General features: G+C 38.6%; 1 protein-coding gene across 1 annotated transcript; it reads right to left on the reverse strand.

Moving 5' to 3' along the window:
• Window positions 1-753: 753 nt before the first annotated feature.
• Window positions 754-11,999, reverse strand: zpld1a (zona pellucida-like domain containing 1a). The gene is made up of 10 exons (XM_056410458.1): window positions 11,886-11,999; window positions 11,331-11,551; window positions 10,697-10,878; window positions 9,691-9,763; window positions 8,885-8,982; window positions 7,438-7,518; window positions 7,156-7,327; window positions 6,128-6,230; window positions 2,686-2,715; window positions 754-1,810 (listed from the first exon to the last, which is right to left on the reverse strand). Exons 1-10 carry the CDS (start codon window positions 11,989-11,991, stop codon window positions 1,635-1,637), a joined length of 1,242 nt encoding a protein of 413 aa, XP_056266433.1. The 5' UTR covers window positions 11,992-11,999; the 3' UTR covers window positions 754-1,634.
• Window positions 12,000-15,474: the final 3,475 nt, after the last annotated feature.

Genomic DNA, 15,474 nt, shown 5'->3' on the forward strand with positions numbered 1-15,474 from the left:
GCCTTAGAAGACTAATATCTGATTAGAAAACCCTTGTGCAATTATGTTAGCACAGCTGAAAACAGTTATGCTGGTGATATAAGCTATACAACTGGCCTTCCTTTGAGCTTGAAGTTTGAAGAACAAAATGAATACTTCAAATATGAATCATTATTTCTAACCTTGTCAATGTCTTGACTATATTTTCTATTTAATTTTCAATTCATTTGATAAATAAAAGTGAGTTTTCATGGAAGACACGAAATTGTCTGGATGACCCCAAACTTTTGAACGGTAGTGTATATATATATATATATATATATATATATATATTTTAAATAAGCATTGTATTCATATATATATATAACATAAAGAACAAGATATTTAAAAGCTTATTATATATGTAAATCTAACAAGGACGTATATAGGTATATATATATATATGATAACATAAAGAACAAGCTATCTAAAAGCTATTTACCTCGGAGCTGATAAATGTTTTCACCTCAAGACAATCTTAAAAATTATGAAGTAAGGTTAATAAAAGATTGTAGATTATTTAAGTTTAACACACATGAAACTTGCCCTGGTCTCTTATTAAAGATCATTCAGAGATTAATGTTTCCATGGATTATGGTTACAACTGGATTGTGGTCGTGCCTCTTGCCGTGTGCCTACTGCTACTATTATTGTTAGTCACATTATTATTATTATTATTACCAAAACCATTAATGCATTTATTCAGTGTTCAGGTTTATGACGAAATTCATACTGTATGTTTAGAAATGTGACACCGGGCACGTTTTAATCACAAGTCAAAGTGCAATATTTGCGATATGCACAATTGTACACAATTTGTACATTATATTATTAAGTTATACACAATTACATTGGGTACATGTACAAATGAATCTTTCATTTCTGTCACATTGCAAACTAATTTAAAAAAAGAAATGAGAGTGAAAAAGAGAGTGTAAAACATATTTAGGTAGAACAGACCTCTTAAATGATTAATCACAAAACTACTACTCTATATGTAGCCACATTATGATATAAATACACTTTTAAAGGTTAGATTTTTATGTTGAGAAAACTTTAAACTTACCATCCAAGCCTGAGGCTTTCTGTTAGATAGAGATAGATGATAGATAGATAGATAGATAGATACTTTATTAATCCCCAAGGGGAAATTTGTCAAGTTAGTTCACTGAATTCATTAATTGAAGGTTTTTAGCTTATTTCCGTACAGTAGAATTCCATCAATATCTCAAGTTATGTATATCCAAATGAAGTTCTTCCATTTCCGCCTTTAAGCAGGAAGTGTATATTTTACCAACAGATCATGCACTATCATGTACTGTAAGACTTTTAAATTGATCCTATACCCTGCAATTGAAAGCTGAATAGCTGAGGTAATGAATTAAGTTATGAGTGTCCCCGCTATGTGGGTCAAAAAAATTACAGGCAGTCTAGGCCTCGCCCGCCACATGGTTGAAACACAAAGTACAGAACAACATATTAAAAGTCCTGCTTTACTTCTACACTAATGCACAGACCTACAACATTGAGCTTTCATTCTCCTGTAAAAAGTACTACCTGCACCAACATCATGTTACATCAAGTTGTTTGCCACTCACTGAGCATTGTCGCGGTGCTCAGTTGAAGGCTGGGTTCCGGACTCCGGACAGGGTGCTGACAGGAGCACTTTTGCCTTTGAGGAGAGTGAGGGAGAAGACGAAGAAGCAAACACTCATGACGCCCAGGATGATCACGCCAGAGATGAGCGCGCTTGTCACTGTGTTCATCTGAAACACTGGAGCTTTCAGATGGGCTAGAGCAGTAAAAACACAAAGAGGCAATGAAATCTGTTTATATTTCTTCCAACTTTCAACAATTGCTTTTCAACTTGAATGCCAAAACCCACATACATAACCTATTAATGATTCACAGAGCATTTCACAGCACCATTTTTTATTTTTGTCTGGTTCCTGGGAAAAATATTTGTAATGTCTTGCTGAGATATTTACATGACATCATTAACCCATTCATACACTGATGGGAGGAGCTAAGGTTACACCTGCACATCAGCAGTAACTAACATTCAGGTTAACTAACATGCAGGTTAACTAACAGGTTAAATGTCGTCCTTGGGCACGACACTTAACCCCAAAATGTCTCCCATAGCTGTTTTTAACCTTTGCTCCTCCCATTAGGGTGTGAATGATGTCATGTTGTGTTAAAGTGCTTTGAGTGGTAGGAAGACTAGAAAAGATCTATACAAGTACAGGTCCATGTACCAGGTCTATTCAACAAAGACAACAAATCCATCATAACAGCAGATATACCAATTTCATCACTGATATTAGAATCAAATACACCAGAATGTAACTACAAGTGACAGTACTGTATGCTACATTTGGAGCACAGGAGCAACTCCTGCCCCTTTTCTCTCCTAAAAAAACACACACTTTGTTCGTACTACACTTAATTGCAATCAATGACTAAAGTGCAAGTAGTAAAGGCGCGATGGGCTCCTAATGTAACTGCATCAAACATGACATAATGATGTGATATAGTCATATACAAGAGTATGTGAGACTCTTTCCTTTTTTGGAGGTTTTTACTATTTTAAATGGCTGACTTTCATATCAGTTAAAGGTACTTAAAAGTAAAATGTAATACAATGCACAGAATGTGAGAGCTTACCCAGTTGAGAGTTGTTGGTTGGCGTTTCATCTGTGAAAAAGAGGAATACAGTTCTTCACTATCCAATTGTGTGTTGTCCATTTCTTCTACATCAGGAGTCAACAGGATGCATTCCAGCGCACTCTATCCATTTAGGTCGCCCACATAAGTTATCACCATCAACCAATAACCTGAGCTTTAATACACTAGAAATATATCCATTCTGAAAATCCTTCAGATATAAACAATAGATGGAATTGTTAGAAATTACAGAAACAGAAGACTCTGGAAGTTTCAAGAGCAAAAGCCGGGTTTTAAAATCCAAACCGATTTTGAAATTGGGTTGCATCACACAAATAAGGTCAATGTTCACAGATGTCCCTTTCTCTAATATAATGGCATATCTCACATTTCAATCTACTATTAAGATTATTGTGAATAAGAGCAGCTTTTTATGTAACATGACTTATAACCCTTTAAAGTCTGTGTTTTAACCATGTGGATGCTGCAACAAACTCATTTTAGTTTTTTATATTATCCATTATACCGCTTATTCTCATTATGGTCGCACGCGCTGGAGCCGATCCCAGCTGACATAGGGCGAAGGCAGGGTACACCCTGGACAGGCCTCCAGTCCATCCAGGGCACATATAGAGACAGACAACCATTCACACTCACATTCACACCTATGGGCAATTTAGAGATCAATTAACCTGACTGCATGTCTTTGGACTGTGGGAGGAAGCCGGAGAACCCGGAGGGAACCCACGCTGACACGAGGAGAACATGCAAACTCCACACAGAAGGACCGCCCCGCCCGGGAATTGAACCCACGGCACTTGCTGTGAGGCGACAGTGCTAGCCACTACACCACCGTGCAGCCCTCAAATTGGGCAACATGCCCAATTTCTATTTATTTGGTTCTCTTTGCAGTGCTTGAAAATGTAACACAGCTGACCAATGTCTTCTATGTGTTACTATTATTGAATTATTAAAAGTAAATTAATCATTGTTTTTAATAATAAATAATTCGGAAAATAGCAGAAAGTCACAGTGAGAAAATAAAATCATGTATAGATAAATGTTGATGAATCAAGAGGAATCATAATCAGTTTATAATGGCATCACTGAATTAGAATCAAAACGTGAAATGCCCAGAGATTCCCACTATGGAGGACTCAAAATGACTTAAGTATAAATAAATAAATGCAAGAATAAATATAGGAATAAATAAATAAATGCTTAAATAAATGCTTAAATGAATAAATAAATGCTTAAATGAATGTATAAATAAATACAATAATTAATAAATCAAAGTTATAAATCAACAGGACATCATGAAATAAATATATCTCTACATTTCTGTATTTCTTCATTTATTTATTTATCTATTTATGTGTCCACACGTATTTCTTCATTTATTTCTGTGTGACATTTACGTGTGCGTATATTCAAATGAGCTGGTGCGGTCCGAACCTCTGTCTAAAGCATGATTGGTCACAGGAGTGTGATGCACCTGGTGTGTTGTGCTCTACTACTTCTGCCTGGCACATGAAGCTGAAGTTGGCTCGCTCAGCTAACCGTTAGCAGAAGTTAGCCTAGACAGCTTTTTGACTTCAGCCGTTTATCATTTCCAAGTACACTGAGTACAGACTCGTGTTTTCTTTGAGTCTGGTCTTGTGAGTCTGGTCTGGGGAGTCTGGTCTTGGGAGTCCGGACTCTCGAGGACGCAGGACGGTCTTTCTGGTCTTGTGACGTCACCACATCAACAGTTCTTGCTCATGAATTTACTCCAATTATTCACTGTAAAATACTTTACAGTGGAGTAGAATGTGTTGCGGTGTTCACTGTTGTTTGGCGTAGGCTACGAATAAACGGTAATAACTATACGTCTCGTAGCTTTCCTGACCCATAGTCGCTACAATATGAAGTTATGAATCTTAACCCTCAGTCAAATTGACGTAACGTTAACTTTTAATAAATAATGAACTCTTTGTGCTCTTTAGATCCTCCAAACCTAATTATATCTCATGTTTAGCCGCTACGGAGACGTCAGAGCCAGCGGAGCATTTCAAAAAGTCCTGCCGAGATCAGGCTGCTCTCGGCGGCCACACAGCGCGCTGAGCGCCCGGCGCCCGGAGCTCAGTGGTCCCGCGAGCAGAACCTCAAATCTCCGTCGCATATCCTTATTAGGCTGAATCTCGAAAACCGACCACAGATATGATGCTTAAACTACTAACTGCTCGGCTGAAAACATCCTTAAATTACATTCCGTGACTCAACAACAGTAGTATTTAGAATGTACAGACAAGAATGCATAATAAACGCTGTTCGTCTACAGCTCCAAGTGCTAGGGATCGATTGCTTCTGTCTTGCTCTCCGACTTGACCAATCCTGTTCAACAATGAGGTTCGGACCGCCCCAGCTCATTTGCATATACGGACACATAAATGTCACACATAAATAAATGAAGAAATACGTGTGGACACATAAATAGAGATATAAATAAATGAAGAAATACAGAAATGTAGAAATACATTTATTTAATGATGTCCTGTTGAGTTATAACTTATATTTATTAATTTCTGTATTTATTTCTGTATTTATACATTTATTTAAGCATTTATTTATTCATTCCTGTATTTATTTATACATTTATTTAAGCATTTATTTATTTATTCTTGTATTTATTCATGCATTTATTTATTTATTTATTTATACTTAAGTCATTTTAAGTCCTCCATATCCCACCTCTAATCATTGAATGTAAAATGATTGTAAGTTAATTTGCATGAGCTAAATTAAATGTAATGTAATTATCCCCGAGGAAACTTAACTTGTCATTTCAAATGCAATTCATTTTTGCAGCAGTTAATTAAGCTAGTAAGCATTAGCTACTTTCCTGAAAATATTTTTTTCATCAACATTATTTGCTAACTTCACGGCTAACTTTTGTTCATTCTGTTAATTGATTGTCCTATTTTAATTTATTACAGCAACTTCTGACTGCAAAATCCCCCCAAGAGTGTCCTGTCCAACTTCAGATACAAAATGTCTGTGTTTCTGTGTTATTTTCTGTGGTTCTGAGTTCACCAGCACATTAAACTACTGGTGCTGTAAGTTAGTAAGTAAGTTCATAAATGAAAATGCTGAAGGGGAATGTGTGTACAAAGAAAGCATCTTTAGAGTTCAAATCATCTAGAATATTTTTTGTCAGGTAGTGCAGTGGGAATAATAATAAAACATCAGCAAATGAGCCTGTGAACACTTCAGGAGGTTTAAGACTGGATTTGTATAACAATCACATTACACAGAAACTGGTACAGTACCAAGGAAGCCTGAGCCTGGTTTAACGTATTGGAAGTAGTTCGGAAGAAACGGCTCCTCAGGCAGCAACAGTGTAGTTTGGAATATGTCAGAAAGATAAAAAGACACTGAGAGAATGGAATATCAGAAACTGTACCACTCCGAGTGATGATTGGCCCAGCAGTTAGAACGGCATTCCCAGATGCAGAATTTGATTCCTTTCCCTCTATGACATCTCTCTTTTTCCTGCTGCCACAGATCTGTAAAACAGAGATATGGTGGTAGACTGTGCATTTAATCCTGATTTTTTTCTTATTGATTACTAAAATATAATATAAGCATGCTGACTGAAGGATAGAATCTGTTACAATATATTGTGCAAGCTGACCACTTTTATATATTACAATTGCCCCAACTGCTGTCAGTTAGGTCTCAATAAAGCTTTGTTTTGAAATGTGAGACAGGAGGAGTATAAATTTCATGCTCTGTAATATCATCTGACAAGTATATCTACCAATTTTCTGAATTGATTATTAAAATTATCTTTTCGAGAAAAGAAGTTTTAGTTGAAGGAAGATACATTTTCCATATGAGCCAAGACAATATTTAAGTACATACATTATATTTTACTGTAAATATATGTCCAAAAAGTCAATAAACACCTCTAGATAATAATAATATAATTAAACTTTTGAGTGGCTTAACATTCAAACTTGTTATTGATTTTGTATGCTTATCTGTCTGGTGGAAAAAGTACTCAAATTAAGTAAAAGTATCACGACAACAATGTGGAAATATCCCATTAAATAGCTAATTCATTTTTTTTAAGTATTGAAGCTAAATGTAATTAAAATAGCAAATATCAAAGTACTTCTACAGAATCACCCAGTGTTATATGATAAGTCTTTAATATTTGATTATTAAGCCAATGATGAAGAATACCTTTATATCGATGGTAAAGTTGGAGCTCAAAGTCGTAGTTGTTTTTTTAAGTGTTAGTTTAATTCATAAAAATACATAATGTTTAAAGAATGTCACAACAATTGTAGCAAAGCAAAAAGTACAATATGTACAATATAAAGTGGTGTGGAAGGTAACAGTAAATGGAAATACGCAAGTAAATTACTGTGTAATATTTGTTCTAAATAGTTTGTTTGTGTGAAAGTGCCCTTGTGTTAGTCTCACTGGCATGAGCATTGGGCAGTCATCTGATCGACACAGTTTGGTGACACAGTGTAGGAAGACTGTAGACATCTTCTGATTCTTGTGCTTTACAAAGCGGAATACTTCAAAGGCAAAGCGGCCCATTTGGCTCTTCCCATTTTCAAAGACGGCGGTCTGGGGGTCTTTTTCACAGCTGGCTCAGGGAGGGAAAATCAGAAAAAGTTGATAGAAAGGAGAGCAACACAAATATAAGAACTGAACACAATCATAGATCGGTAGAAAATGTTACATTTTGAAAGTTACCCAAAGAAAAGATCATATCGGAGGTCATCGTTGGGATTTCCAGAGGGGGTGGTGTAGCAGTAGTCCATTAGAACGTTCCATCTAACATTAAAGATTAGTAAATCCAGAGTTGATGAATTCAATTGCAATTGAGATTGTGATTATGTAAAGGGCTACTCAGACACTGATGGCACAATGCTCACCTCTCCTGCTGATGATCTTTGTATTGTTTCAATATATAGAACTATCTATTACAGCCCTGTCTACGAGAAATGATATTCATATACACATTTTTTCCAATCATTTATTGCTTAGAAAAGTAATTGCCGCCTCAAATTACTTTTTGTGTCTAGGAAGCATTATATATATGTATCATATGTATTACTAGCAAGGTCCACACCATCAACAGGATACGTTTCACAATTAATTAATCGAAATTAAATGAAAGGATTGAACATGTAGTATGTCTGGTTGGTCAAATTAGTTGTAAGGGGCTTCATCTGGGAATTTGCAGTGACACCTGGGTATGACGAACCCCCAAATCCCCAATTACTTGAGACAAGATTGAGACAAGTCTGAGCTCTTTGAGATCTGTGCATACATAATGATGGTATGCTTGAATAAGGTGTTCTGGGACACCGTCACCGGGAAAACAGAGGTGACAGAGTTGGAAGTACGAGAAATGTCAGACGAGAAGAGAATGCGACGAGAATCTATCGTCCTTCAATCAAAGGATCGGCGGTTCGATCCCCAGCTCCACTAGCCCATGTTGATATGTCCTTGGGCAGGACACTTAACCCCTAAAGGCTCCCATAGCTGTGCCAATGGTGTGTGGAAGTTCTATGAATGTTAGTTACTGCTGATGTGCAGGTGTAACCTTACCTTCTCCCATCAGTGTATGGATGGGTTAATGATGTCATGTCGTGTTGAAGTGCTTTGAGTGGTTGGAAGACTCGAAAAGATCTATACGTACAGGTCCATTTACCATATGCTTTCACATGGTGCATCTCTGCAGTTAAAAGCCTCATTCATCTGCCTCAAGCAGGCTTATTTAATTTTTAAGCTGTTTTTTTAGACATCCATATAGCTCCTCTGAGGATGTCTAATGTCTAATGAACAAATTAAGAATACTATTTGTACTTTTACTTTTGCTCTCATCTGGTATAACTTAAATGTAGAAGAGGGTAAAACTCCTTGGAGGAAGGTGGATTCTTGCCAAAAATCTCTTTTCTGCTTCTATATCAACTAAATATAGGTCAGTGGTGTTGTTCTTCAGGTTGTGTTGCACCCAAAGGTGTCATTTTACAGCCCTGTGTGTTGCTCTACACGGACAGTATGGGTTGTGCTATAACCGATGGCAATATTTAACAATAAACATACAGTAATATGATAACCTACTCTCCCTCTAAAAAGTTGTAGTTTTGGTATAAAGTAACTTCTTGAGATCGAATGGATGTTGATTGAATACCTCCTATCCAGGTTTGAAGCTTTTACGGCAGCAAAGACTCGCGTCTTCAGGGTCAGTCCTGCCATGGGGATGGACAGCTGCTGAATGTATGACGTGTCCTGTACATAAACAACAATAGCATTACAGCAAGTTTGTCACATTTCAAAATGTTTTCCCTTCATCCTGTTGAGGATGATTTCTTCACTTTCACTACACTTTTATGCATTTTTATTATCTGGTATGCACACAATCCCATTTATTAGTGTTTGGTTCAAACTGACAACATTGAAAAAGAAGAACATAGAAATTTACATTGTTATTAATCCTATAGTGAGGACATTTTTCTCTGCTTTGACCCATCCTTAGTTATTAAGGAGCAGTGGGCTGAAGTGAAGCTCCCGGGGAGCAACTATGGGTATAGTGTCTTGCTCCAGGACACTTCGGCATGCAACTATGGGGAGAGCAGGGATCAAACCGGGTACCTTGTGGTTACGGGAGGACCACTCTCCCCATGAGCTACAGCTGACCCCAAGCATATGGTGTGATATGAATTGAGGGTAAATTGAGTATAATGTTCTCCAATTATAGAATTATAAGGTAATTTAATCTTTGGTACCCTTGTACATAGATCCTCATCCTCAGCAATCTTTGAAATTACAGATTGAAAAGGTGCCGATTTATTTTATATAGCTGCAGAGCTGTGAGTGCTCTTTGATGCTTTCTGACTTATTACAGCTTTATCATATGACTTTATTTCCAGTGCAGCAGTCTATAAGCTCCCCTGCAGCAAAATAACAGAGATTTTGACTCAACTGATGTGCACTTACATTGTAAAGTAGTAGATTCAATGTGCTGATGAAAGTACCATTGCTTTCCTTCACTGAGATTGCAGCTGCTGACCTTCAATGAAGACAAACAAAGAAGATAAAAGCTGCCGAAAACATTTTAAAACGTGATTCCAACATTTTCTGTTATATTTGCCTGGTATATGCATTTCTTTTTTTCTGAAAATTATTCTGTAAGCACAGTTGGTGCTTCAGTTGCTAATATTCACGATATTAATTTAATATAAATTATGATGCTCATGTGTTATGAGCATGCCCACTAACGTCTGCCGCTCTCTCATCAAATGAGTACAGCTGTGTACAACACGTGTTATTATTATGTGTTGCACTGTGAGCCATCTGAATTTCTTACTGAGCAGATTTAACTTTTGATTAAAAATATCTATTTCTGTGTCAATATTAGCTCATTTGGATTCAGCCATGCAGAATCGATTGACTCTGGAAAATCTTATTTATTTCCCTACCTGTTCCAGTGACTGGTTTTATACATTTTAGATACAAGTGGACATAACTTAAACACACAAAATAGATATAAAACAATAGCCCCGAAACCTTTTTGAAGCTACGAATGGTCATGTTTTGTCAACTGTCAGATATATGTTGATCCAGCTCCATGGTATTTCCTTATTTTTTGGTGGTGTTATCTCTTATTGCATTATACTTGTTCTAAATATTGTGTCCAAAATGAAAGACAAACTCAGAGAAACGTTATTAATTATGTAATCGAGCTGTTTCATTTTTTTTACCCTGTTGGCATAATGATTCCAAAATTAAATTACAAACTACATCCTCAGAAATTACCAAAACTGAATATTATCAATTTAGCTAGTATGTTGTCCACCCCTGTATGTCAGTAGACAAAATGTCCATCATGACCTTTTCTAGTCCCATTTGTTAAATATTAGAACTCATTTCAGTGGATGGCTTGCTGACTTTTTATAGCAACCCAGCACTGTTAAATCAATGAAGAAGTAGAAGTGAGACTTACGAGGCCAGCTGTGTGTTGTTGATCAGGTATTCCAGTGGGTAACTGCAGCTAAACTTGTACAGCAGACCTGGCAGGTAGCTGATGATGGTGGGGGGATCGGGTGTGTCGATATACCCTGATATGTTTCCAATCTGCACCAGTGACAGGTTACCATAAGCGTTGGGTCCTTGAGCCGTGGAGACCTGAGGCGAACAACACCAGTGTGAGTAACACTCTAACTGACCACCATTATCCCCCTGTGGGCACACTGGGCCCGACCATCAGTTTTTTTCTACAAACGGCTGGGAGGCTTTTTTTGCTGTTTTTTCAATTTTCCTCTTTAGTTTGTGATTTTTCAGCTAGTATAATTTAGCAAACACGATGTTAAAAGGTAACTGTCAACTCATCTCAAACTACAATTGATTTTTATGATACTTTACAGCAGTTAAACTGTACATTACCTAGCCTTTACAGTAAACTATACTTTTATTAGCTTTGATAATATTATCTCAAAGCTAGTCGTGTTATATTATTTCTGACAAAATAACCACTACAGTTGAAGCATCCAACTCCATCATTAACATTGTCAATGATGCTGACAGTAATCATTTACAATCTGCTAAACAAGAATGTACACCATTCCCGCTTTTCTTACCACCAGAGAATTGCCACAGGACTCCAGCGTCGCCAGGCTGATACTAAAGATTACCACAGTTGGAAATGTGTTATTGTTGATGAAACCACGGCAGTGGGAATCTCCATGGCGACCATTGAGGGCCATGTCAGTGTCTGTGTAGCCAGAAAAGAGGACAGGGCAGAAGTTGATCTTGAGGGTGATGGTCTGCACCCCACAGTACACACTGATATCCCTCTCCGCTGCAAGACACACACACAAACACAGGTGCATACAGGCATTAAAATTAGTCACATGACATTAGGGTTAAAAATGTTGTTTAGATGAAATCATTGTAATTATTATTTATTATTTTGATCAGGTTTTATGGAAGAAGTGCACTTCTGGGATGGCAGTCTAAAACCATAACCTTAAAATGTGTTCAAATCATAAATCAGGAACCGGTTTGTTGACAAACATGTCATTATTTCCTCTTTGGAATATATGTAGCCAGTTTGTGGACAAGTTTACTTTAAAGAGACATTCACAAGTAAATTTGTCCAGTTAGTTTTAGAGAAAAAGTGTTGAGTTCCTCACCAGGGAAACGGCTGTGAAAGTTGGCATCACAGTTGTATCCATTGAATTGAGCTCCAACGGATGAAGCCTTACTAAACAGTAAAAGAATCAGAAATATATGTTCCATTTCAGCACCTGAAACAGAGCAAGAAAGGGCACTTAGTGTAAGAAACACAGTCTATTTGTCACACAGAAAGTGAAATCCTTCATATATTCTTCTCCAAGTGTGGTAATTTCAGAGGCTAATATTTCCTTAACTGGCAGCAAATGTATACGAATGATGCTGGATAATGTGCTGATAATCATTTCATCAAGTAGAATGGCTTATCTCTGTGTGCACATCTCATTGTCCTGTGATAACCTCTTATCACTTAATCATTGTCAATCACAGACACATTTCAGTCCTGAGGAATCAGGTACATTAAAGGAGTAATTGTACCAAGTTTGTAGTTGCCATCTCTAGCTCTGACAGCAGACAAATTCCCGACAGCTTGAGGGAAAAAAGACGATTGCTGCTGGAAGAAAAGTATAATCACTCACCCTGGTTCCTGGAAGCCAGCGAGTCAGCGGTTCTCCATAAGCTTGGAACAGACGATGGAATGGTCTGCACAGCATCCCTACCCGACAACTAGAGACAGGACTTGGGAGCAGGGGGGGAAAAGGGATCTACACATAAGAGATTCATTATTTGAACATGTCAACAAAAAAGGGCTGTCCAGAGTGAACATGGGAAAGTCCATCAAATCTGAATGTGTTATACAAATCCTTTCACGTTCGCAGAAACATGAGCAGGTTTTGAAGTTTCCCACTCATATCCTTTCGGCCCAATCTGGCTGTGTCACTGCTCACAAATGGTTTGACGCCGCATGAGGTCCAGCGGCGGTGGGGGGGAGAATTATCTTTTCATCGCTCCAGTGGCCCTGGCCTGCTGACTGAGCCGTTCCTTTCTCCCCGGGTCGGTCGGGGATTGCAGAGCCAACCACGTGGGCTCTTGGCCCCAGGAATCCACACTTTTCATGCTTTGTGTGCGGCAGTCCTCAGTCAGCACAGCAGCAGGCAATCTGCTTGGCTGGGGCTGCGAGCTGCTGCCGGCCTCATACTTGATCCCTAAACTTTGATTTCTGGTCACAAGACTCCCAGCACATAAAGAGAGCAAAGAAAAAGAAAGCAAAGTTCATGGAGTTTCAAGGGATTAGCTGGTCCTCGCTGTCCCATCTTCCATATGGACGGCTGTATATGTGACTGGCTTGCTGCAGTGTGAATCAGATAGAGGACACACAGGGATCCTGTGAATATGGAATATGAGATGGAAATTGCATTGTTTTGAGCAAACTTATCACGTCAGGCCCAGTGGAAACAAAATGAGCCATTATTTTTCTTCCCCACATGTCTCTCATCACCAATATCATTTCTCACAAACTTCAACACAACAACAATATGTCCTGCAGAACATCATTAGTTTTCATAGTTGATGACAAATTATCTTGAAGTCAACTTCAAGACAAAAAAATGCAAAAATGTGGTACTTAAATAGTTTTTTTCCTTTATTACCTTTATTTAAATGGTACAAATGTAAAACAAATAAAATCCCAGAGATTCAATTAAATTCAGTTTATTTTGTATGGCCCAATATCACAAATTACAAATTTGCCTCAAAGGGCTTTAGTCTTTACACATGCGACATCCCTGTCCCAGGACCTCACAGGAAAAACTCCCAAGAAATAGTAAAAACCCTTTCACGGAGAAAAAAAGGGAAGAAACCTTCAGGAGAGCAACAGAGGAGGATCCCTTTCCCCAGACGGACAGAAGCAATATATGCCATGTGTACAGAAGGAAGCACTACAGAGTTACAACACAATCAATGAGTATGACAGAGTGTATGAATAGTTCGTAGTAGACATGGTACCACAAATCCAGACCTCCACAATCCAGTGAACCTGGCTGGGTAACAGTGAGTGTGTGGTTTATATTCATTCAATGACTTTACAGAAGACATACTTAACGGAGATCTGCACTCTGCTAACAGCACTTTTCTAGTTCAGCATGTGGTTTATTTGGATACCTATTTTTAAATTCAAGTCTAAAACCACAAATATGTCCATCTTTTCTGCATACAGTAAATACAACTACAATGTTACCACTGAAAGTGCAACTTAATAATAAAAAAACATCAAACCATATAATATTGCTTACACACAAGGAAAAAAATTGACAATGAAACATACAAATAACTGGAAAGAGGAACTCACAACAATGGATATATTTTTGAAAAGTGAACCTCGATCTCTTTGCCAACCAACACCCACTGCCTGCTATGTTTCTCCCTGGCACATCATGTTGATCAGGCGGACTCATTTGCGCATGTCATGACCAAGAAAGCTGATTTCCGCCTTCCCGCCACATCACTCTCCAGCTGCAGAGAGAAAGGCAGGAGCAGTCGTCAGTCATGCTGTGTGATTTGGTACAAGACACAACACTATATTAAGGTATCATTAATTCTCGACTGCTCTTAAAAGGATAGAGTTCAATGTAATGTTTTAGATTCAACAAAAGTTACGCTGTAAACACAAAATATCACTGTAAACACAAAATATCACACACAATATCACAAAACGTTTCACAAATCTTCGTCACTAACCGAGGAAGAGGATCAACTGATCTGATAAAATGCCTTGAAACTGTGGAGCTCAGTAGGCTACAAACAATCAGTGCATCAATCTAGTGCAGGGGTTCCCAAACTTTTTAGGCCACGCACCCCCTTCTACATCCCAACCGGGTTCACGCACCCCCAATCCCCCACACCTTGCGAGGGGGGGGGGGTGCGAGTGACTTTTTCTTTGCTCCGTCCCGATGCGCGTAGACCGGCGTCGGAGCTCTGCGGACGTATTGAGCACCCCTGCATTCAAACATTGAATGGCTGAGAGTTTTTTTCAGCGTGAGAAATACGATGTGTGGCGGGAGTGCGGGAGTTAAGACCGAAATGCGTGAGTCTCACGCTCAATGCGTGACACTTGAGAGCCCTGAGAATGTTTAATATTAATTATTACACCATTAGACCACCAGGGGTGCGCGCACCACACTTTGGGAATCCCTGATCTAGTGCATGATTTCAACACATAAATAACTAGTGGTAGCTCTTCTGGTAAAAATAAAAACAAACAATACCACACAGTTAAATCTGAAAATAAGAATCTGAAACATTTGGTTCATTGGTAAATGATACAGTATATCTCAAAATACTCATAACCAGGGATGGATTAACCAACGGGCCTACCGGGCCCAGGCCCAGGGGCCCATGAGCTCAGGGGGCCCCTGGGCCAGAGCCTCCGCGCGTGACGTCGCTGTGATTAACATTGTATTGATATGAATATGATGATATGACACGATGCGCCGTATGCCGGTATATGCTAGGCTTAAGTCATTCATGTCAGTAACAGGGCCCCAATAGTCCTACTGAGGGATGGATTACCGAACGAGCCTACCGGCACCAGGGGCCCGTGATCTCAGGGGGCCCATGAGCTCAGGGGCCCGTGAGCTCAGGGGCCCGTGAGCCCAGGGGGCCCGTGAGCTCAGGGGCCCATGAGCCCAGGGGCCCGTGAGCTCAGGGGCC

This window comes from Pseudoliparis swirei, chromosome 3 (genome assembly GCF_029220125.1).
Source record: "Pseudoliparis swirei isolate HS2019 ecotype Mariana Trench chromosome 3, NWPU_hadal_v1, whole genome shotgun sequence".
In the NCBI taxonomy this organism is placed as follows: Eukaryota; Metazoa; Chordata; class Actinopteri; order Perciformes; family Liparidae; genus Pseudoliparis; species Pseudoliparis swirei.